Source organism: Phyllobates terribilis, unplaced genomic scaffold (genome assembly GCF_046119375.1).
Source record: "Phyllobates terribilis strain yellow unplaced genomic scaffold, ASM4611937v1 Scaffold_4__5_contigs__length_816908805, whole genome shotgun sequence".
NCBI lineage: Eukaryota > Metazoa > Chordata > Amphibia > Anura > Dendrobatidae > Phyllobates > Phyllobates terribilis.
The window spans coordinates 284,079,790-284,104,148 of NW_027362764.1; the positions used below are offsets into that span (position 1 = coordinate 284,079,790).

Sequence of the window (24,359 nt, forward strand, 5' to 3'; positions counted from 1 at the left end):
CACTTGATGGCTGATTTAATCAGCCATCAAGTGCCTCTAACAGCTGCAAGTGGATTCGAGATCCAGTTAAATGCCGCTGTCAATCACTGACACACTGATAGCAGCATTTAACATGCGCTGGCGGGGAGCACATCACAAGTCACGTGTTCTCAGGGCACCGATGGGACATCATGACAGCCGGAGTCTGCAGAAGACCCCCGTGACTGTCATTGTGAATCTTCTGTGAACGTCGGCTCGTGGCCGGCGTTCATAGGAGATCATCATTTCTGCAATACATAGCAGTGCTTAAGCACTGCTATATACAGCACAGGTGATTGGATGATCGCTGATTCAAGTTTTCTAAGGGGACTATTAAATAAAGTAAAAAATGAAAAAAAAGTTTTAAAGTTTCTTTTTAAAAAAACAAAAACATGAAAGTTTAAATTACCTCCCTTTTGCCCCATTACAAATAAAACAATTTAAAAAAATACACGTTTGATATCCTGCATTCAGAAATGTCTGATCTATCCAATTATAAAGTAAATTAATCAGATCGGTAAACGGCATAATGAGAAAAAAACTGCTTTTTTTTGGTCGCCACAACATTGCAATAATAAGCAATAACAGGTGATCAAAACATCATATCTACCCCAAAATAGTACCAATAAAAGTCTAGCTCAAGTCGCAAAAAATAATCACACAGCCCCAGATCACGAAAAATGAGAATGTTACAGGTCTCGTAAAATGCTGACAAATGCAAAAACTTTTTTCATACAAATTTATGAATTTTTTTCACCACTTAAATAGATAATAAACTATAGATGTTTGGTATTTGCGTAATTGTACTGACCTGGGGAATCATATTACGAAGTCGGTTTTACTATATAGTGAACATGGTAAATAATTTAAAAAAAAAAACACAATTGTGGAATTGCACTTTTTTTGCAATTTCACCGCACTTGGAATTTTTTTTCCATTTTCCAGTACATGATATGGTAAAATCAAAGGTGTCAATAAAAAGTACAACTCATCCCTCAAAAAACAAGACAAATTTCTATTTACGGAAAAATAAAAAGGTTAAGGCTCTTGGAAAAAAATGAAAAACGGAAAATCGCTTGGGAGTGAAGTGGCTAAGTGATAAGCCTACTGCTTTACATGTAAGAGGCAGAGTCCAAGATAAAGTGTACAGCCAAATGAATAAATGACAATGGAAGAAGTCAGGATAACAAGATGGACATTACCTGCTGCAGGATGTTGGGCCAAGCCATGACTGTTTCAGTGCAATGCCTTGTCTCTGGGGTCATTATTCATTAGGTGGGATTATTAGCATTGTTGATCCTGAGCTTTCTGATTCATGAACAGAATATAGCTAGCTATAATCTGACTGAACAAACAAAAAGCATGATGGAAAAACTAATGCTAATAATACAAAGCATCATATACTATACACCTCACTATAAAAATTTGAAATACTCCACATCTTCAGTTTTTCTCAGATGAGTCTTTCTCCAGCTTCTCCTACCAACCATTCCTTGAAAAACAGACAGCACACAGATGGCTGTGATAATCTATAGTCTTACATTGCCAATTTTAATCCAAAACTCAATATCAGATATGTCTATGTTATTTTGCGCCGACCACTTGGTCTGACAAAAAAAAAGAATCAGATATGTGAACATATTTTTGAGATTTCCAACATAACTCCTTCGCTACCTTTGACATAAATTTATGTCAAAGGTTGTGTCCCTTCCTCTGATGCGGGTTAGCACGCCAAGCCCAAATCTTTCCCCGCACATGATGATTGATTTAATCAGCCATTATGTGCTTTTAACAGAATGTTAACCAGTTAAATCCAGCTGTCAATCACTGACAGAGGATTTAACACGCATCCGGAAGCGTGTCATTCATCCTGCCCATCGACGTCCCTGTTGTGTGATTGCTGGGCACCGATGGGTTGTCATGACAGCCAGGAGTCTGTTGATGACCCCCGTGCCTGTCATTATGATGCTTCTATGAATGCTGTCTCATGGCTGGCATTCAAAGAAGATCATGACTTATGCTATACATAGCAGTATCTGTGTTAAAGCACTGTTATGTATAGCACAAGTGATCAGATGATTGCAGCTTCAAGTCCCCTAAGAGGACTATTCAATATAGTAAAAAGTGAGAAAACAGGTTTTAAAAAATATGAAAAAGCAGAAAAAACACAAAAGTTCAAATCACCCCCCTTTTGCCCCATTAAAAATAAAACAATTAAAAAAAATACACATATTTGGTATCGCTGCATTCGTAAAAGTCTAATCTATCAAAATATAAAATAAATTAATCCTTACGCTTAACAGAGTAGCAAGAAAAAATCTAAATGCCAGAAATATGATTTTTTTTTGCCTCCACAACATTACAATAAAATTAAATTGCCTCAATCAAAACATCATATCTACACCAAAATGGTATCAGTAAAAATGTTAGCTCAGGCACAAAAAATAAGCCCTTACACAGTTACCTGGCTCGGAAAATGGCGACGTAATTAAAATTTCTTCTCTTACAATTTTTTTTTACCACTTAGAAAAAAACTAAGTGTTTGGTATGTTTGTACTTGTATTGACCTGGATATTGCCAAGTCAGTTTTACCATTTAGTGAACATTGCAAATAAAAAAAAAAAAAAATAACTGTGGAATTGCACTTTTTTTTGCAGTTTTAATGCACTTGGACCTTTTTCCAGCTCTCCAGTGCATCACATGATAAAATGGATTGTGGCATTCAAAATTACAACTCGTCCCGCAAAAAAACAAGCTCTCATACAGCTATGGGGACGGAAAAATAAAAAAGTTATGGCTACTGGAATAAGGAGAGGAAAAAACAAAATCATAAAAACGGAAAATCACAAAGTGATGAAAGAGTTAACAGTGGCAATAAACATATAAGGACTTGTTCCCATGTAGCATAAATGTTGTTTTTTCCATTGCATTTTTTTTCTTGAGAATCTCTTGTGTTTAACTGTTCAAGCAAGAGTGAAAATTCATGCCCACTGTGTATTTAACCCCTTAACGACCGATGCGCATTAAAACGGCGGCCGCCAAGTAGTCTTATCCCCTCATCGCTGTTTTAAAATAGCAATTGGGAATAAGATTAGAGCACCCCCAGAGTCCGAAAATCTCTAGGGTCTCAGAAAACGGGAAACCGGGGGTAGATGAGACCCTGGAGAACTCGATCAGTGCCAGATTTTCCAGTCCCCGATCACATGATTTGTGTGGTTCATTGAATAACGGCGATCCCGAAAAAAAAAAGTGTGTCCGCTATTAAAATAATTTCTCTCCTCTCTGAAATGTATATTATGTTGAGCGCAAGTGCTCACTACTCAACTTTGCATCTGGTGCTCGGATATGCACTGAGTATTGCGGGTGCTTGAATGACATGCTCATGTCTCTGTCCTGCATGTTTTGCAGCTGTTAAACAGCCAAAAAAGTATGCAGAGATCACATGCCATACACAGGCAATCCTCTCATGTTTTTTGGGTGTCCAACAGCCGCGAAACATGCGGGGCAGAGACTCAAGCATGTCACTCCAGCACCCGCGATAATTGGTACATACCCGAGCACCCGATGCAAACTCGAGTAGCAAACACTTGCGCTTAACACTAATGACGACATATTCAATATGACTCTCTAATCTTATAAAATTCTGTGAAGTACCTTTGGGTTCAAAATCCTCACTATACCCCTGGATGAAATCCTTGAGGGGTGCAGTTTCCAAAATGTGGTCAGTTGTGGGAGGTTTCTATGGTTTGGGTGCCTTTTGTCACATGTCGCCCGCAATCTGTTTCAGCCAGTTTGTGTTCCAAAATTCAGATATTCTCCTTCCATTATGAGCCCTGCCGTTTGTCCAAACAGTACTTTTTGACTACATGTGGGGTATCACTGTGCTCATAAGAAAGTGGAAAAGAACTGTGCGGTCCACATTTTGGTGTTACCTCTTGCAAAAGTGAGAAATTTTGGGCTAAAGCAGGATTTTGTGAAAAAAATTAACTTTTTCAATATGAGGACCTAATGTTATCAAATTCTGTGTCGTATCTGTGGGTTCAAAATGCTCACTATACCACTTGGTAAAATCCTTGAGGGATGTAGTTTCCAAAACGGGGTAAGTTGTGGGGGGTTTCTGCTATTTAGGCACCTTAGGGGCCCAGCAAATGCGACATGGTGCCCACTATCTCTTTCAGCCAAATTTATGTTTCAAAATTCAAATAATGCTCCTTCTACTCTGCGCCCTACCGTTTGTCCAAACAGAACTTTTTGACTACATGTGGTATATCACCGCACTCATAAGAAAGTGGGTAACAAACTGTGGGGTCCACTTTCTGGTGTTAGCTCATGCAAAAGTGAGAAATTTGGCGCTAAAGGAAGATTTTATAGGTAAAATTTAAATTAATTTTCTTTTCATTCCACTTTTCATTAATTCCTGTGTAGCAAATGAAGGGTTAAATAATTTCCCAACAACAGTTTTAAAATATTTGAGGTGCGGTTTTTAAAATGGTATCAAACTATAACAGTAAAATCTGCACTAAATTATGGTGCTCATTCCCTTCTGAGTTTTTCACTGTGCTTCAAACGTAGTTCCTGATTATATTTAGGTTATTGGCGTACTCAGGAGAAATTGCACATCAAATTGTGGGGTCTATTTTTACTATAAAAAATTTGGGGCTTAAACAACGTTTTAGTGGTAAAAATGTAATAATTCTTTTTTCCATGCCCAATGGTATCAATGTCTGTGAGTGGTGTCAACATGCTAACTGCACCCCTACATGAATTCATTGAGAGGTATAGTTTATAAAATTACATCGCTTATGGGGGGTTTATTCTGTTCTGACACCTCAGAGGCTTTGCCAATGTGACACGGCACCCTCAAACCATTCCAGCAAAATCTGAACTTCAATGTGGCGTTTATTCTATTCTGAGCTTTGTATTGGGCCTCAAGAGTAGTTTTTGACCACATATGGGGTATCGTTGTACTCAGGAGAAATTGCACAAAAAATTATATGGTCCATTTTTCACCTGTTAACCTTGTGAAAATGAAAAATTTGGGGCAAATCAAATATTTTGTGGGAATTTTTTTTTCTCTTTCACAATTCAATGTTATAAACTTCTGTGAAGCACTTGGGAGTTCAAGATGTTCACCACACATCTAGATACATTCCTTGAGGGGTTTACTTTCCAAAATGGGATCACTTGTGGGAAATTTCCACTGTTAAGCACATCAGGGGCTCTCCAAACGCAACATGGCGCCCGCTAATGATTCCAGCAAATTTTGCATTCAAAAAGTATATTGGCTCTCCTTCCCTTCTGAGCCCTGGTGTGCACCCAAACAGTGGTTTTCCCCCACATATGGGGCATCAGTGTACTCAGGAGAAATTGCATAACAAACTGTACTGTCCATTTTCTCCTTTTACCCTTGTGAAAATATAAATTTTTGAGGTGCACGGTGCTCACCACACATCTAGATGCATTCCTTGAGGGGTCTAGTTTTCAAAATGGGGTCAGTTGTGGGGGGTTTCCAGTGTTTAGGCACATCAGGGATTCTCCAAATGCATCATAGCATCCGCTAATGTTTCCAGCAAATTTTGCATTAAAAAAGTCAAATTGCGCTGCTTCCCTTCTGAGCCTTGTTGTGTGCCCAAGAAGTAGTTTTCTCCCAATGGGGTATCAACGCACTCAGGAGATATTGCACAACAAATTGCAGGGTTCATTTTCTGCTGTTACCCTTGTGAAAGTAAAAAATTTGGGGCTAAAGTAACATTTTTGTGAAAGAAAGTTAAACATTCATTTTTTCTTTCCACATTCCATTAATTCCTGTGAAGCAGGGTTTAATAAACTTCTTGAATGTGGTATTGAAGATTTTGAAGGGTGTAGTTTTTAGAATTTTGTCACTTTTGGTATTTTCATATACGCCCTAAAGTCACTTCAAATTTGATGTGGTCCATAAAAAAATGTTTTTTTACATTTTGTTGGAAAAATGAGAAATTGCTGATCAACTTTGAATCCTTCTAACTTCCTAGCAAAAAAAGGAATAATGCTTTAAAAATGATGCAGATGTAAAGTAGACATATGGTAAATGTTGTTTATTAATTATTTTGTGTGGTATAAATATCTGATTTAACCCCTTAAGGATGGAGACAATTATGTCCTTAACCCCTTAAGCCCCGCGGGTGGTTTGCACGTTAATGACCGGGCCAATTTTTACAATTCTGACCACTGTCACTTTATGATGTAATTACTCTGGAACGCTTCAACGGATCCCCCTCATTCTGAGATTGTTTTTTCGTGACATATTGTACTTCATGATTGTGGAAAAATTTCTTCGATCTCACTTGCGTTTATTTGTGAAAAAAACGGAAATGTGGCGAAAATTTTGAAAATTTTGCAATTTTTAAAATTTGAATTTTTAAGCCCTGAAATCAGAGCGATATGTCACACAAAAGAGTTAATAAATAACATTTTCCACATGTCTACTTTACATCAGCACAATTTTGGAACCCAAATTTTTTTTTGTTAGGGAGCTATAAGGGTTAAAAGTTGACCAGCAATTTCTCATTTTTCCAACAAAATTTACAAAACCATTTTTTTAGGGACCACATCACATTTGAAGTCACTTTGAGAGGTCTTTATGACAGAAAATACCCAAAAGTGACACCATTCTAAAAACTGCACCCCTCAAGGTGCTCAAAACCACATTCAAGAACTTTATTAACCCTTCAGGTGCTTCATAGGAATTTTTTGAATGTGGAAGAAAAAAATGAACATTTAACTTTTTTCACAAAAATGTTACTTTAGACCCAATTTTTTTTATTTTCACAGGGGTAACAAGAAAAAATGGACCGCAAAATTTCTTGTGCAATTTCCCCTGGGCACGCCGATACCCAATATTTGGGGAAAAAACACTGTTTGGGCGCACTGTAGGGCTCGGAAGGGAAGGAGCGCCATTTGACTTTTTGATTGTAAAATTTGCTTGAATAATTAGCGGACACCATGTTGCGTTTAGAGAGCCCCTGTGTGCCCAAACATTGGAGCTCCCCCACAAGTGACCCCATTTTGGAAACTAGACCCCCCAAGGCATCTATCTAGATGCATAGTGAGCAGTTGTAACCCCCAGGTACTTCACAAATTGATTCGTAAAAATGAAAAAGTGAAAAAAAAAAACACTTTTTCATTATTACGAATCAATTTGTGAGGCACCTGGGGGTTCCAACTGCTCACTATGCATCTAGATAGGTGCCTTGGGGGATCTAGTTTCCAAAATGGGGTCACTTGTGGGGGAGCTCCAATGTTTGGGCACACAGGGACTCTCTAAATGCAACATGGTATCCGCTAACAAATTGAATGGAAAATCGGCTCAAATTGTTAGCGGACACCACATTGCATTTGGAGAGCCCCTCTGTGCCCAAACTTTGGAGCTCCCCCCACAAGTGACCCCATTTTGGAAACTAGACCCCCCAAGGCACCTTTCTAGATGCATAGTGAGCACTTGGAACCCCCAGGTGCTTCACAAATTGATTCGTAAAAATGAAAAAGTGAAAAAAAAAACACTTTTTCATTTTTACGAATCAATTTGTGAAGCACCTAGGGGTTCCAAGTGCTCACTATGCATCTAGATAGGTGCCTTGGGGGGTCTAGTTTCCAAAATGGGGTCACTTGTGGGGGAGCTCCAATGTTTGGGCACACAGGGACTCTCTAAATGCAACATGGTATCCGCTAACAAATTGAATGGAAAATCGGCTCAAATTGTTAGCGGACACCACATTGCGTTTGGAGAGCCCCTCTGTGCCCAAACTTTGGAGCTCCCCCACAAGTGACCCCATTTTGGAAACTAGACCCCCCCAAGGCACCTTTCTAGATGCATAGTGAGCACTTGGAACCCCCAGGTGCTTCACAAATTGATTCGTAAAAATGAAAAAGTGAAAAAAAAAACACTTTTTCATTTTTACGAATCAATTTGTGAAGCACCTAGGGGTTCCAAGTGCTCACTATGAATCTAGATAGGTGCCTTTGGGGGTCTAGTTTCCAAAATGGGGTCACTTGTGGGGGAGCTCCAATGTTTGGGCACACAGGGACTCTCCAAATGCAACATGATATCCGCTAACAATTTGAGCCGACAATTTGTTAGCGGATATCATGTTGCATTTGGAGAGTCCCTGTGTGCCCAAACATTGGAGCTCCCCCACAAGTGACCCCATTTTGGAAACTAGACCCCCCAAGGCACCTATCTAGATTCATAGTGAGCACTTGGAACCCCAGGTGCTTCACAAATTGATTCATAAAAATGAAAAAGTGTTTTTTTTTTTCACTTTTTCATTATTACGAATCAATTTGTGAAGCACCTGGGGGTTCCAAGTGCTCACTATGCATCTAGAAAGGTGCCTTTGGGGGTCTAGTTTCCAAAATGGGGTCACTTGTGGGGTAGCTTTAAAGTTTGGGCACAGAGGGGCTCTCCAAACGCAATGTGGTGTTCGCTAACAATTTGAGCCGATTTTCTATTCAATTTGTTAGCGGAAACCATGTTGCATTTAGAGAGTCCCTGCGTGCCCAAACATTGGAGCTCCCCCACAAGTGACCCCATATTGGAAACTAGACCCCCCAAGGCACCTATCTAGATTCATAGTGAGCACTTGGAACCCCAGGTGCTTCACAAATTGATTCATAAAAATGAAAAAGTGTTTTTTTTTTCACTTTTTCATTTTTACGAATCAATTTGTGAAGCACCTGCGGATTCCAAGTGCTCACTATGCATCTAGATAGGTGCCTTGGGGGGTCTAGTTTCCAAAATGGGGTCACTTGTGGGGGAGCTCCAATGTTTGGGCACACAGGGGCTCTCCAAACGCAACATGGCGTCCGCTAACAATTTGAGACGATTTTCCATTCAATTTGTTAGCGGACACCATGTCGCGTTTGGAGAGCCCGTGATGTGCCTAACAGTGGAGCTCCCCCACAAGTGTCCCCATTTTGGAAACTATACCCCTCAAGGATTTTATTAAGGTGTATAGTGAACATTTTGAACCCAGAGGTACGGCACATAATTTGTTTACATTAGGTCATCATATTGAATAAGTTGTCATTATTCTTGAGCACAAGTGCTCGCTACTTGAGTTTGCATCGGGTACTCAGGTATGCACCATGTACAGCGTGTGCTCGAGTGACATGCTCGAGTCCCTGCTCCGCATGTTTCACGGTTATTAGACACCCAAAAAAAAACATGCGGGGATCGCTCGTGCATGGCAGGCAATCCCCATAAAGTTTTTTGGCCGCGAAGCATATGGGGCAGAGACTCGAGCATGTCACTCAAATACCCACGATACTCAATGCATACCAGAGCACCCGATGCAAACTCAAGTAGCGAGCACTTGCTCTCAACACTAGTCGCCATATCGTCATCTTTTTTTCTTACTTTTGAAAAAAATCCCAACCCCAGCCCTAACCCTAGCACAACCCTAGCCCCAGCACAACCCTAGCCCCAGCACAACCCTAGCCCCAAACCCAGCCCTAACCCTAGCCCAATCCTAGCCCAAGAGTTTATTTTTGACGCCGTTCCTTGTGCTATATAAGTGATTAGACGACTTTATTCTTCGGGTCGGTGTGATTACAGCAATGCCAGAATCATATGGGGTTTTTATGACTGACAGCTGTCACACACTAAAAGACGCATTTTTTGTAAAATCTAGTTTTTGCATCGCCATATTTTGAGAGCTATAATTTTTCCAGATTTTGGCAGACAGTCATGTGACGGCTCGTTTTTTGCGGGATGACTTGACGTTGTTATTGGTGCCATTTTCAGGCACGTGACATTTTTTGATCGCTTTCTATTCCGATTTTTGGGAGGCAGAATAAACAAAAACCAACAATTCAGGAATTGTTTTTTTTCTTTTTTTTATTCTGTTCCGCGTGTGGTAAAATTGATGAGGTAGCTTTATTCTTCGGGTCAGTACGTTTACAGCGGTACCACATTTGTATCATTTTTCTATGTTTTGGCGCTTATACACAATAAAAGCTATTTTATAAAAAAAAATATTTTTTAGTATCGCTTTATTCTGAGAGCTATAACTTTTTTATTTTTCGGCTGATGGAGCTGTATGGTGGCTTGTTTTTTGCAGGACGAGATGACGTTTTCAGCGGTATCATTTTTATTTATATGCGTCTTTTTGATCTCGTGTTATTCCACTTTTTGTTTGGCGGTATGGTGATAAAGCATTGTTTTTTGCTTCGTTTTTTTTTTTTTTTTTTTTACCGTGTTCACTGAAGGGGTTAACTAGTGGGACAGTTTTATAGGTCAGGTTTTTCCGGACGTGGCGATACCAAATATGTGTACTTTTATTGTTTTTTTTTTATTTTTTTTATAATAATATTTATTGATGGGTACATTATATTTTTATTTTTGGTGTATTATTTTTTTTATTTTTTTATAATATTTTTGCACATTTTTTTTTTTCCACTTTCACACAGTTTATACACTTTATTACTTTGTCCCACTCTGGGACTTTCACTTTTTTTTTTCTGATCGCCTGCATGGCACAGGAATGGAGCACCATCCCTATGCCATGAAGGCTGTCAGAAATGCACAGTGTGAAGATGCACTGCGCATGTCCAAGCAATCTTCCTGCTCTCTGGTGACCCGGATGTTGTCATGACAACATCGGGTCGTCATGGCAACACCCGGGAAGCCTTTGCAGACTGCGCTGGAAGCCGGAAGAGGAGGTGAGTATCGCCGATCACCTCCCCTTGCCCCCGCAATGCCGCGATCGACTTCGATCGACTTCGATCGCAGCATCGCGGGGGTTAATGTGCTGAGATCGGTGCAGGACCGCTCCCTGCACATAGTACCGGGTGTCAGCTGTGACAATCAGCTGACACCCGGCGGCGATCGCGCCCGCACAGCCTGTGTGCGCGTGCGATCGCGATGACGTACTAATACGGGTCTGGCTCTTAAGTCCCAGGGCACAGACGCGTATTAGTACGTCAGATGTTATTAAGGGGTTAATGACCGGGCCAAATTTTACAATTCTGACCAGTGTCACTTTATGAGTTAATAACTCTGGAACGCTTCAACGGATTCCACTGAATCTCATATTTTTTTTCGGGACATATTGTACTTAATGGTAGTGGTAAAATTACTTCGATATGACTTGCGTTTACTTGTGAAAAAAATGGAAATTTGTTGAAAATTTTGAAAATTTTGCAATTTTCAAACTTTGAATTTTCATGCACTTAAATCAGAGAGATATGTCACACAAAATAGTTAATAAATAACATTTCCCATATGTCTACTTTACATCAGAACAATTTTGGACCCCAAAATTTTTTTTGTTCGGAAGTTATAAGGGTTAAAAGTTGACTAGCGATTTCTTATTTTTCCAACAAAATTTACAAAACCATTTTTTAGGGACCACATCACATTTGATCTATATGACGGAAAATACCTAAAAGTTACACCAATCTAAAAACTGCACCCCTCAAGGTGCTCAAAACCACATTAAAGAAGCTTATTAACCCTTCATGTGCGTCACAGGAACTGAAGCAACGTGGAAGGAAAAAATAAACATTTAACTTTTTTTTCACAAAATATTTACTTCAGACCCATTTTTTTTATTTTCCCAAGGGTAATGAGAGAAAATGGACCACAAAATTTGTTTTGCAATTTCTCCTGAGCACACTGATACCCAATATATGGGGAAAAAACACTGTTTGGGCGCAAACAGTTTGCTTGAATAATTAGCGGACGCCATGTCGCGTTTCTGGAGCCCCTGATGTGCCTAAACAGTGGAAACCTCCCCACAAGTGACACCATTTTGGAAACTAGACCCCTCAGGGAACTTATCTAGATGTGTGGTGCGCACCTTGAGCCCCCACGTGCTTCACAGAAGTTTATAACATTGAGCAGTAAAAATAAAATTTTCACATTTTTCCCACAAAAGTTTTTCAGCCCCCAATTTTGCATTTTCATAAACATAACAGGAGAAATTGCCCCATACCATTTGTTATGCAATTCCTCCTGAGTAAGTCGATGCCTCATATGTGGGGAAAAAACACTGTTTGGGCGCACGACAGGGTTCAGAAGGGAATGAGCGCCATTTGACTTTTTGAATGTAAAATTTGCTTGAATAAATAGCGACCACCATGTCGTGTTTGCAGAGCCCCTGATGTGCCTAAACAGTGAAAAAAAAACACAAGTGACACCATTTTGGAAACTAGACTCCTCAGGGAACTTATCTAGATGTGTGGTGCGCACCTTGAGCCCCCAGGTGCTTAACAGAAGTTTATAACATTGAGCAGTAAAAATAAAATTTTCACATTTTTCCCACAAAAATGTTTATCAGCCCCCAATTTTGCATTTTCATAATCGTAACAGGAGAATTTAGCAGGCGTCATATCATGTTTGGGGAGCCCCTCATGTGCCTAAACAGTGGAAACCCCCCACAAGTGAACCCATTTTGGAAACTAGACCCCTCAGGGAACTTATCTAGATGTGTGGTGAGTACTTTGAACCGCCAGGTGCTTCAAAGAAGTTTATAACGTATAGCCGTGAAATTAAGAAATCAAAATTTTTTCCTTCCACAAAAATGTACTTTTAGTCCCAATTTTTTTCACAAGTGTAACATGAGAAAATGGACCCCAAAATTTGTTGTGCAATTGCTCCTGAGTATGGACATACCCTATATATAGGGGAAAACTATGGTTTGAGCGCATGGCAGGAAGGAGTGACGTTTGGAACGCAGACTTTGATGGGCTGGTCTGCGGGTGTCATGTTATGTTTGGAAAGCCCCTGATGTGCCTAAATAGTGGAAAACCCAGACAAGTTACCCCATTTTGGAAACTACACCTCTCAAGGATTTTATCCAGGGGTATAGTGAGCATTTTGAACAGAGAGGTACTACACAGAATTTGATAACATTAGGTCTTCATGAAAATGTAGTTTTAGCCCTAAATTTGTAGTTTTTGCAATGGATAATAGAAGAAAATGGACCCCATAATTTGTTATGCTATTTCTCCCGAATGCGATGATGCCCCATATGTCATCAGAAATTACTGTTAGGCCACACGTCAGGGCTGAGAAGGAAGGAGCATTATTTGGAGCATAGATTTTGGTAGAATAGTTTGTGGGCAACATTTGCGGAGCTCCTAAGGTGCCAGAATAGCAGATATACCCCAAAAGTGAATTCGGGCCACTGTTCCATAAAGGCCCGACTGGTGGAGGGCTGCAGTGATAGTTGACTTTGTGGAACTTTCTTCCATCTCCCTCCTGCATCTCTGGAGCTCAGCCACAGTGATCTTAGGGTTCTTCTTTACCTCTCTCACCAAGGCTCTTCTCTCATGATTGTTCAGTTTGGCTGGACGACCAGGTCTAGGAAGACTTCTGGTGGTCCCAAACTTCTTCCATTTAAGGATTATGGAGGCCACTGTGCTCTCAGGAACCTTGAGTAATGCAGAAATTCTTTTGTAACCTTGGCCAGATCTGTGCCTTGCCACAATTCTGTCTCTGAGCTCCTTGAGCAGTTCCTTTGAGCTCATGATTCTCATTTGGTCTGACATGCACTGTAAGCTGTGGTCTTATATAGACAGGTTTGTGCCTTTCCAAATCAAGTCCTATCAGTTTAATTAAACACAGCTGGACTCTAATGAAGGAGTAGAACCATCTCAAGGAGGATCACAAGGAAATAGACAGCATGTGACTTAAATATGAGTGTCTGAGCAAAGGGTCTGAATACTTATGACCATGTGATATTTCAGTTTTTCATTTTTAATAAATTTGCAAAAATGTCTACATTTCTGTTTTTTTTCAGTCAAAATGGGGTGCAGAGTGTACTTTAATAATAAAAAAATGAACTTTTTAGAATTTACCAAATGGCTGCAATGAAACAAAGAGTGAAAAATTTAAAGGGGTCTGAATACTTTCTGCACCCACTAAAGTGCTTTGCCTGCTACAATAATGTCGAACATGTGGCTGCTAACTGCAGTTTAGGCACAGTGGGGCTCAGAAGGAGGGGGCATTTGGATTTTGGAGTGCAGAATTCACTGGATTTTATTCGAGGGGGCGGGAGCCATGTCACTTTTCCAAAGTCTTTGTTCTACCAGTAATGTGGGACCCACTGTAGTCCCAGTGACAGATGATGGACCTAAGATAATAATTTTCAATTGCTTCCAGAATAAGTCTGGATCGCCAGTCTATGCTGAGGACTTACGACGGAGTTTCCGTGTAAATCCCACAAAAATGCGATTCAGACAAAACCCCCAAAGGAACCACCCACCATAAAGAGGTAGATGGAGACACTTTGGATTCCGTTTAACGTCTGCTCCGGTGGTCTCCATCTTTTTAGGCGCACACAGATCTGTGGTCGTCCACACTTGTAAGCTAAAAAAAATCCAAAAATGATGGGACACCGCCGGAATTGAGACCAGTCCAAAGGGACTCCATCTGACGCATAAGTGAGTGGCTCCATCTGGGTGTTTTGTCTGAATTGTAGTTTTGGTGAATTTACACGGAAACCCCAACGTAAGCGCTCAGCAGAGAGCACGTGAGCCGAGCTTTATTCCGATTTTTTTGGAGGCAGAATGAAGAAATAGACAGCTGTACCAGAATAGTTATTATTTTTATTTTTTTGTGGCTCACTGTGCCGTATAAGTGATAAGGCCGTTTTATTCTTCGGGTCGGTGCGATTACAGCGGTGAGAGATTTATAATGCTATTTTTTATAAAAAGTAGTTATTTTCGTCGTCATATTCTGAGAGCTGTAACTTTTTTATTTTTTTGGTGAACAGAGCTGTATGATGGCTTATTTTTTGCGGGACGAGTTGCAGATTTTTTTTGTACCTTTTTGGGGCACAAAATATTTTTTGATCACTTTTTATTCAGATTTTTCAGACACAGAATGACCAAAAAACAGTAATTCAGTTATGGTGTTTATTTTTTATTTTTTGCGCCATTCACCATGCGGTAAAATATGACAGATTTGTCTGTCGGGTCGGTTGCGATTACTGCGGTACCAGATTTATATATTTTTTATGCTTTGCTAGTTTTACAGACTAAAAGTAGTATTTTAAAAAAAGAACTTGATTTTGCATCGTCACATTCTGAGAGCTGTTACTTTTTTATTTTTTTGCAGACTGAGCCATATTTTGGCTTGTTTTTTGCGGGTCGGTTTGGCCTTTTAATTTATATAATTTTTTTTTTCTTTTTATTCACTTTTTTTGTTAGTCAGTATGATGAAAAAGCGTCATTTTTGGCGTGTTTTTTATTTATTTTTTATGGCATTTGCCAAACGGACTAAATAACGTGACAGTTTTATAGAGTGTGTCGTTCCAGATGCGGCGATACTAATTATGTGTACATTTTTTCATTTATTTTTGTTTTATCACAAATGCTGCGTTTTGAGCGGCGAAACGGATTTTAGTCATTTGTGTGCACTTTTTGTTTTTTTTTCATATTTTATTTAACTTTTTTTTACTATTTCACCATGTGGGAAATGTGTAATTTTTCACTTTCATTGCTGATCTCATACACTGCAGTACTCCTGTACTCCTGTACTGCAGAGTATGAGACCTGTCAGTGAGTCACTGAACTCACTGACTCTGCCTGTGAGATCCAGCTTATTGCTAGATCTCACAGGCCACAATACCCTGGGATCATCACATGATCTCAGGGTACAATAGTAACCATCGGGACCTGCGATTCTTATCGCGGGAGTCTGATGGTTACTAAGGGGGTCTTGCGACCCCCTGGTAAGCACTTGAATGCCGCTGTCACAATTGACAGCGGTATTTAAGGGGATAATCGGCTCCGATCGTCATCGAGACTGGCCGGGGACGATACTGCAGGGTGTCAGCTGTCACACACAGCAAATCACCACCACCGGGTGGCGCTATATTCTTCCTCCACAACGATACATTTTCACGGCACTGTGGCATAAGTACCCTTAATGACCGCTATAAAAATGCGTTACGGCGGTCGTTAAGGGGCTAAGAGCATTAAAATGTAAAATTTGAAAAATTGCAAAATGTTAACATTTTTTGTTTAAACTTTTGATATTTTCATAAATATATGCAAATCATATTGATCAAATTTTACCACTAACATGAAGTACAAAATGTCACGGAAAAAATCTCAGAATCACTGGGATTGGTTGAAGCGTTCCAGAGTTATTACCACATAAAGTGACACTGGTCAGATTCCAAAAATTTGGCCTGGTCATTAAGGTCAAAATTAGCTCTGTCATTAAATGGTTAAAGATGTAGTGGAACTGTGCCTTTTCTGGTGCATTTTTTTTCTCCAGAGACCTCTATTGGGAGCCTGAAAGATTGCAATTGTATTTTTAATTGAAGATTCACAATGCTTCTGTACTGAAAAAACTGTGTCAAATATTCACCAAAAATGCATTAGAATTTGCTATAAAAATGCAATAAGTGGCGCTCAAAACATGTGGAAAAAGAAGTATTTCCACAAATGGGAGCATTGCTTACAAGTTATCCAAGCAAGCACCCATGGAGCTTCCTACCCCAACCTTCACAGATATTCACATCAGCTCAAAGTTAATTCCTGCATTTTAATTTGGTAGATCAATAGTAAAAAAGTAATTATTGAATTCTATTTTATAATTATATTATATATTCTTATATCTGGATATATATTAATAATTATCATCAGTATTTTATCATTAATTTCACCCACCTCTTTTTGCATTTTAGCACTGGCTTACAGAACTGGAAATATTTGCCATGATTTTTGCTGCTGCGGTCCATGACTATGAGCACACCGGCACTACAAACAACTTCCACATCCAAACAAGGTGCAGTAAAAAAAAAAAGAAAAGAAATATTGTTTTTTATCTTCTCTTTTACATTTTCTCCTCTTTCATTCCTATCTATAGTTTCTGTATGCCAACAAGTACATAGAGGTTTTTATGTTCTCATTCATAATTCTATTTTAAGAAATAATGTGAAGTTTCTTTAGCTGAAGCACATTGATTTTTCCTCCACCTTACTACTATAGACTGGAAAGTTTGTTTCAGAACATCTCAAATACAGTAAATCTACTTGTTCTCCTTTCTCAAATTACATACTGGCATAGTTACATTGGTATGTATCCGGATTTTTTTTTTACCTTCGAACATGTCCTCTTGTGTCATATGTGAGTTTTATGGTTAGACTAATCAATTCTGAGGTACCACCATACAGCTATACAAAACAGATGCATGTACCCTTTAGGAAGAATCTGTCCCCAGGTTATTGACAAATAACCATAGAGCAGCATACTGTAGGGGCAGAGACCCTGATCCCATAAATGTCTAACTAAATGTAGTTTTGATAAAATCATTCTTTTATCAGTAGGAGATTATCACTAATGGACTCTTAAACCTACTGCTGTACCCTTCAATATCCATGAGCTCTGTATAACCCCACACACTACTGATTGACAGAAATCTGTCAATCAGTGGCATGGGAGGTGTTATACAGAGCTCAGCATTCAGAGAACCGGTAGATATGAAGCACAGAAAATAGTTTCATAGTTTTAAGGTTGAGTCTATCGAATTCAACCTAAAGCCTTACGTGCTGCAGTGATTTTATCAAAACTATAACAAGCAGCCTAGAAAGTGATGCATCACTAAAATCAGGGTTTCTGTCACTAAGTCAAGCTGCTCACAGATAGGGTAGCAAAAACCTGGTGACAGATTCTCTTTAATTGCATTTTCTATTTTTTGGCTGTTAACATGGTCTGCACTCCATAGAGGAATTCCTTATCATCTTGTGGACTGGAAAATGTATTAACATAATAAATAGTGATAAGCCTGCACTAAAATCCTTCAGTGCTCTGTACTCGAATCAAGCAGGTCAGACGCTCAATTGGGCTCTACTCGAGTAACAAGAATAATGGAAGTCAATGGGAAACTCAAGCATTTTTTCAGAAGACCCTAACAGGAGGGCAAGGGTGCAGGAAAATCGTTGAAATGGATGGACACAGCGCTAAAATGGAATGGGAACAGCATGGGAAAGATGCCTGGATGCATCTGCAATTCCTGGGTCTCTGCTGAGAACAATGTTGTCAGAGTATTACTCCACTTTTAAGGAGTAAAATGGATTTTAGAGGAAAAAATGTTAGGAAATGTTACAGTAGATGACATAGTAGAGGGAGAAATAAAACTACACCCATGGGTAGTGTTAGGAGGGCGGTTGCAGACAACTTTAATATAATGGAACGCAAGCGACCCCGGGGTCCACGGTGCAGCCTGGTGGACTGCTGCCTAACACTTTCCTGGTGGAAAGGAAAGCAACCAACTTAAATGTAAAACCCTTCCATGTTTCTGCACACTGGAACGGGTATAGCAAATCGCACTATCTCCGTTAACAGCACGGGAGATAGGCGGAGAAAAACTATCTGTAGTCCTGTTACAGCACAGGGACTACAGTGGCGGTGCTAGGATGTGTGTGCGACTACGCCAACGGGTACACGTGCCTCCAGCCGTGAACAGGATGTCTGCAGGCTGCTCGGGGTGATAGGCGACCCCTTTGGCTGAGCCAGGCTGCTAGACGAAGCTACCTGCCTCTATGGAGCTAACCTGCCTCTATGGAGGTAACCTGCCTAAGCGACCTGTGCTAATTAGCCGAGCGAACTCTGGCATCGGCAGGTCACGGAGCGAACAGCTAGGGAGCACGTGGAACACAGTTGTCCACACAGCAGCATCACTTGCTCAAATGATCAGAGCGCGCCGCCATGTTTGTGGGCGGGCCTTTTAAAGACTAAGCCCTGCCCACCGACGCGCCATTGGTGACGCTACCCCTGGACCAATCAGGCGGTGCCAGGTCACCGGGTCTGGTGGGTGCCAAACCACCAGTCACAATCCGCCAGGTCACGGGCATGCTCAGTGCGACGAATCCTGGACTTAGATTCCAAGCACCCTGTCTCCCTCTGCAACCTATGCTTAACCTTGCCAGGTACCAATACACAGGAGACAATCTGTATGTCTCGTGGACCAGCTAGGCATTGGGGCTGATGACGATGCCGAGCAGCATCAGGCCAGGCTGGACTGAAATGGGAGACCACAGAAAGTCCTGGACCCATTTCAAATCCAGCCACAGACCGACGCCTAATATTATCCCCTCCTCTAACATCCCCCTCCACTTGACACTCATTTTCCTCCATGAGCAGGGGGGCAAAAATGTGGTCCACCGGGGCACAGAGGGGATTCACAGAACTGTGACCCCTCCGGTGTACAGGGTACCCTTTTTTAAAGCGAGGGGCAAACCTCGCATATTCGCCGCGTACTTTAGTATTATGGGCCGTGAGCCACACTCTGTCTCCCGGATAGAATATGGGGGCAGGACGACGAGAAGTGACAACCGACCCTCTATGTGTGGAGTCCGTCATGGGTGACAGCTGGGGAAGACCAGCCGGACTTTGGCGGAAAGATTTATCTCTCGTACAGACGGGACAAGAGAGAACAGATTCCTTGACGTCTTGGCGCCACCAATAGGACCGTTGAAGGGACTTAGTGGTACGTTTGACCCCCAGATGAGCTCCGATCTTAGGGGCATGAGCCAAGGAGAGCACCTCATTTTGTAACTTAGGGGAAACAAACGTCCTCCCCGATGGAACCTGGTTAGAGGACACTGGAGCCACCCACTCTACTTGAGAGTTCTTTTTGGCATAGTCTGACAAGACCCGGGTCTTGGGGACAGACAAAGAATCTGTACCGGAAGCCACGACGGTAGAGGGATCAGAAACCACCCTCCGGGTGACAGTAACCATACACTGAGACGCACAATTCTCACTCCAGGAAAAAATTCTCCCCGTAATCCAGTCAATATGTGGAGTATGACAACATAACCAGGGGAGACCCAATAACACCTCATCTAATCCACCAGGAATAATAAGAAAGGAGGCGACCTCCCGGTGGCCCTGAGGAAATGACATTGTGAGGGGAATTGACTGGTGGGTGATTTGCGTGTCCAGGAGTGAACCATTGATTTCTCTAATGTTCACTGGTCTTGGCAGTAACTCTATAGGAATGGCGTGCCTCTGGGCAAACGTAGATGACAAAAAATTGCCATTAGCACCAGAGTCCTCCCACGCCTTAGCCGTAACTGCAGATGTTCCGAAGGACAATGTAACCTTATATAATAATTTGGAGGAAGAAGCCACAGAATCTAACACACCTCCACCAATGGTGGTAAGACCTACTCGTTTTCCCGACTGCTTGGAACCCTTATTAACGGGGTACTCCAAGGGATGTCCAGGTCGGGAGCGAGAGGGACTAGACTCAGTCCGAGATATATCCATAGCCTCAGGCTCCGGGTCAGGAGTCACGGGTTTGGAAACGGGTCTAGAGAAGGACGGTGCCAACCGACACTGGGGTCTGGGGACCTCCAGCTCTAATTTGTGTTCTGCATGACGCAAATCTATTCAGTTAGCAAGCGAGATTAACTCCTCCAGGGAGGTTGGAATCTCTCTGGTAGATAGAGCATTTTTAATATGCCCAGCCAGACCCTTCCAGAACACCGGGATAAGCGACCGCTCAGACCAATCCAGTTCAGCCGCTAGGGTTCTAAACTGGATGGCATAGTGGCTGGCGGTGGCCGAACCCTGGATCAACGCAAGTAGCTTAAGAGCCGTATCATGCGTGACCTGAGGGCCTAGGAATACACTTTTTAGGGTCTTCAGGAAAAGGCCCGCATTTGCTACAACCGTATCATTCCGCTCCCATAGAGGAGTAGCCCACTCCAGAGCCCTGTGGGAGAGTAATGAGACGACATAACCCCACTATGGCTCTTTCGGAGGGGAACCATGCCTCCATCACCTCCAACTGAATGGAGCATAAATTAATAAAACCCCTACAGGATTTACTGTCTCCAGAAAATTTTTCCGGGAGAGCGAAACGGGGTAATGGGGCATCTGTTGCAGCATTCACCGCAGCCGAGTGAACCAGATTGGCTGCTTGAGAAGCCGCCTGGGTAGCTACTGCAGTGATATCAGCGACCGGGGCTTGTTCCAGAGACCTAAGTCTGGTCTCCAGTTGCTGAATGTAACGCTGCAGTTGCTGGTTGTCGGCCATGTTCGGCAAGACCCTGGCGCTCTGATACTGTTAGGAGGGCGGTTGCAGACAACTTTAATATAATGGAACGCAACCGACCCCGGGGTCCACGGTGCAGCCTGGTGGACTGCTGCCGAACACTTTCCGGGTGGAAAGGAAAGCAACCAACTTAAATGTAAAACCCTTCCGTGTTTCTGCACACTGGAATGGGTATAGCAAATCGCACTATCTCCGTTAACAGCACGGGAGATAGGCGGAGAAAAACTATCTGTAGTCCTGTTACAGCACAGGGACTACAGTGGCGGCGCTAGGATGCGTGTGTGACTACGCCAACGGGTACACGTGCCTCCAGCCGGCGTGCTACCGGCCTGAAGGGTTCAACTCCACGTGGCTGACAGGCGTTAGCCGTGAACAGGACGTCTGCAGGCTGCTCGGGGTGATAGGCGACCCTTTTGGCTGAGCCAGGCTTCTAGACGAAGCTACCTGCCACTATGGAGCTAACCTGCCTCTATGGAGCTAACCTGCCTAAGCGACCTGTGCTAATTAGCCGAGCGAACTCTGGCATCGGCAGGTCACGGAGCGAACAGCTAGGGAGCACATGGAACACAGTTGTCCACACAGCAGCATCACTTGCTCAAATGATCAGAGCGTGCCGCCATGTTTGTGGGCGGGCCTTTTAAAGACTAAGCCCTGCCCACCGATGCGCCATTGGTGACGCTACCCGTGGACCAATCAGGCGGTGCCAGGTCACCGGGTCAGGTGGATGCCAAACCACCAATCACGATCCGCCAGGTCACGGGCATTCTCAGTGCGACGAATCCTGGACTTAGATTCCAAGCACCCTGTCTCCCTCTGCAACCTATGCTTAACCTTGCCAGGTACCAATACTCAGGAGACAATCTGTACGTCTCGTGGACCAGCTAGGTGTTGGGGCTGATGATTTTGCTGAGCAGCATCAGAACTGGCTGGACTGAAATGGGAGACCACAGAAGGTCCTGGACCCATTTTGAATCCAGCCACAGACTGACGCCTAACAGGTAGTCACCAGTAAATGTAATTTTAACATTATACTACCTGGGCATGTTATGTGTTTGACATGGTCAGACACATCCTGTTTAATTTATGAAGAAAGGACTCTGAAACTCACAAAGCCTATGCAAACAATGCAAGAACTGCCAAAAGTAAGAAGGAAGAGGGACTCCGATACACCCTGAATTAGACATAAAGGAGGGCCTTATACACATTCTGTTAAAATGTTAAAATTGTTAGGTAGTGGGACTCCTAGACCCATAAAGCCTGTGCATTAAGTGCAAAGGCTGACAAAAATTAGAAGGAGGGACTGCTGTACACCCTGGAAGACACATAGAGTAGGGTCTCAGAAAGCATTTTCTTCCCATTTTTAAGGAGCAGGACTCCTAGACTGGTATAGCCTATACACGGGGCATATATATTATGAGAATTGTACAGGTAGTCCTCATACACATCTTGTAAAAATTCTGAAGGAGGGCATCATACAAACGCTGGAAAAATTAAGAGCGAGGGTCGCATGATGACCCTCTACAAATTATGAGCGAAGGCCGCCTGTTTACCCTCTAAAAATTATGAGCAAGGGCCGCCTGATGACCCTCTAAAAATTATGAGTGATGGCCGCCTGATGACCCTCTAAAAATTTGGAGCAAGGGCATCATGATGACCCTGTTTATATGATGGAGGAGGAGTAGGACAAGAAAAAGAAAAAAGCATGAGCCATATACCCTTTTTTGGGTAGAAAGGGATGTATGGGAATACACCAGAAAAAAAGGAACATTTGACCATTGAACATTGAATGTCATCATTTTACATTGAACATTTGGCCTATGCGTGAACCATTAGCAGCGTGTCAAATTACGTGTCCCTTACCGCACGCCTTGCGCATTTTAAATTATGTATATAATATATGACTGCAAACTTTCCGGAAATAATAGGGAAAAGAAAATATGTAGCCCTGAAAAGGACTTTTTAGGTTTAGCAGCAGTATACCTATAGAAGGACTGTAAGGCAATAAACGCAGTTTATATGCCTGTAATCCAAATCTATCCCTTCTCCACCAGCTATCTCTACCCTGAATGCAGGTAACAGCAGTTTTACTTGAGAAAGGTGAATATGTGGCCTTGAAAAGGACTTTTGTTTTAATGTTGCAGCAGCGGTATACAAGTAGTGCAATAGCAATATTAAACTCTGCCTATATTCCTGCTCTAATCTAAACTCCCCCTCCTAGATCAACTCTCCCTGAACTGCTTCCAGAGGAGAGTATGCCAAGCTTCACGTCACCAGGTCATCGCTCCCTCATCACTATTGATAAAATGCCCATTACTCACTTATTCAAATACCTTCCGGTCCAGTATTGTTTTTCTAGTGGTCTACAGTAGTATTGCATTAATGACACCACATCATCATTCACATGTTCATGCAGTCAATCACTAGTCTCAATGCTGCTTGCAAGTGAATAATGGATGAAACACTGTCATATTTGGATCAGTGGGGGCCACAGGAACAGAGACAAGTGGGGTTTAAATGAAAACTAAACTTTCTAGAAATTTTGCATAAATCAATAGTAGAACGTTGTAATATTGCTTTTGCAGAGAAATCTGCTTTATTCTCCTCATATAAACCACTTTTCCTGCTCCCATACTTCCTGAATTTGTCATTTTCTGAAAAAAGCAACTGAACTCAATCTTGCTCAAGACAAGACGGACTGCCAGCACAGTGACGTGTAAGGTGCCATGAGCTATTATACTCTATGGAGAGGAGTGGGAGAAGAGCAGGGAGGAGCATAGTAAGAAAACTAGCACAAGTGCTTGTGCTGAGCTTTGTAACAAGTCTTTTATCTCACCGCAGAACTGGATTCACATATGCTGTAAACAACTCAGTACTTCCATATAATTCCCTCCATGCTACTGTTGCTTCTGTCTATGTGATAATTAAGGAATGAATGAAAACCAAGTATCCCTCTCTGTGTGCTGTGTATGGGAGACATCAATGCTGTTAGTTTCCTCTCAGCAGTTCAGAGCTAATTGCAAATTAAGAGAAAAAAACCTGCTGAGTTTAGAACTGGTGTAAATGCAGGAAATAAAGCATACAATGGCCAGAAACAGTGTTATTCCTCATGCACACACATGTTAGGTTATTTTGAAAAGCATTTCCTGCCCTTAGTTTATTTTTTTATAGAAATCCCAGACAACGCCTTTATTTAATAAGGTTATACCGCTACAGTACAATACTTAGTAATTTCATGTTGTAAAAAAAAAAACAGCAACATTTTCAACCTAAAATAAAAGCACTT

General features: G+C 41.7%; 1 protein-coding gene across 5 annotated transcripts in view; it reads left to right on the plus strand.

Annotated features, from left to right (window-relative positions):
• Nucleotides 1–24,359, plus strand: part of PDE1C (phosphodiesterase 1C) — a 1,470,255-nt gene that overhangs the window by 1,184,064 nt on the left and 261,832 nt on the right. For all 5 annotated transcript variants that reach the window (XM_073678287.1, XM_073678290.1, XM_073678289.1 and 2 more), the window contains one exon: nucleotides 16,698–16,798. In XM_073678287.1, the coding sequence (XP_073534388.1) occupies nucleotides 16,698–16,798 (101 nt within the window). The remainder of the gene's footprint in view (nucleotides 1–16,697; nucleotides 16,799–24,359) is intronic.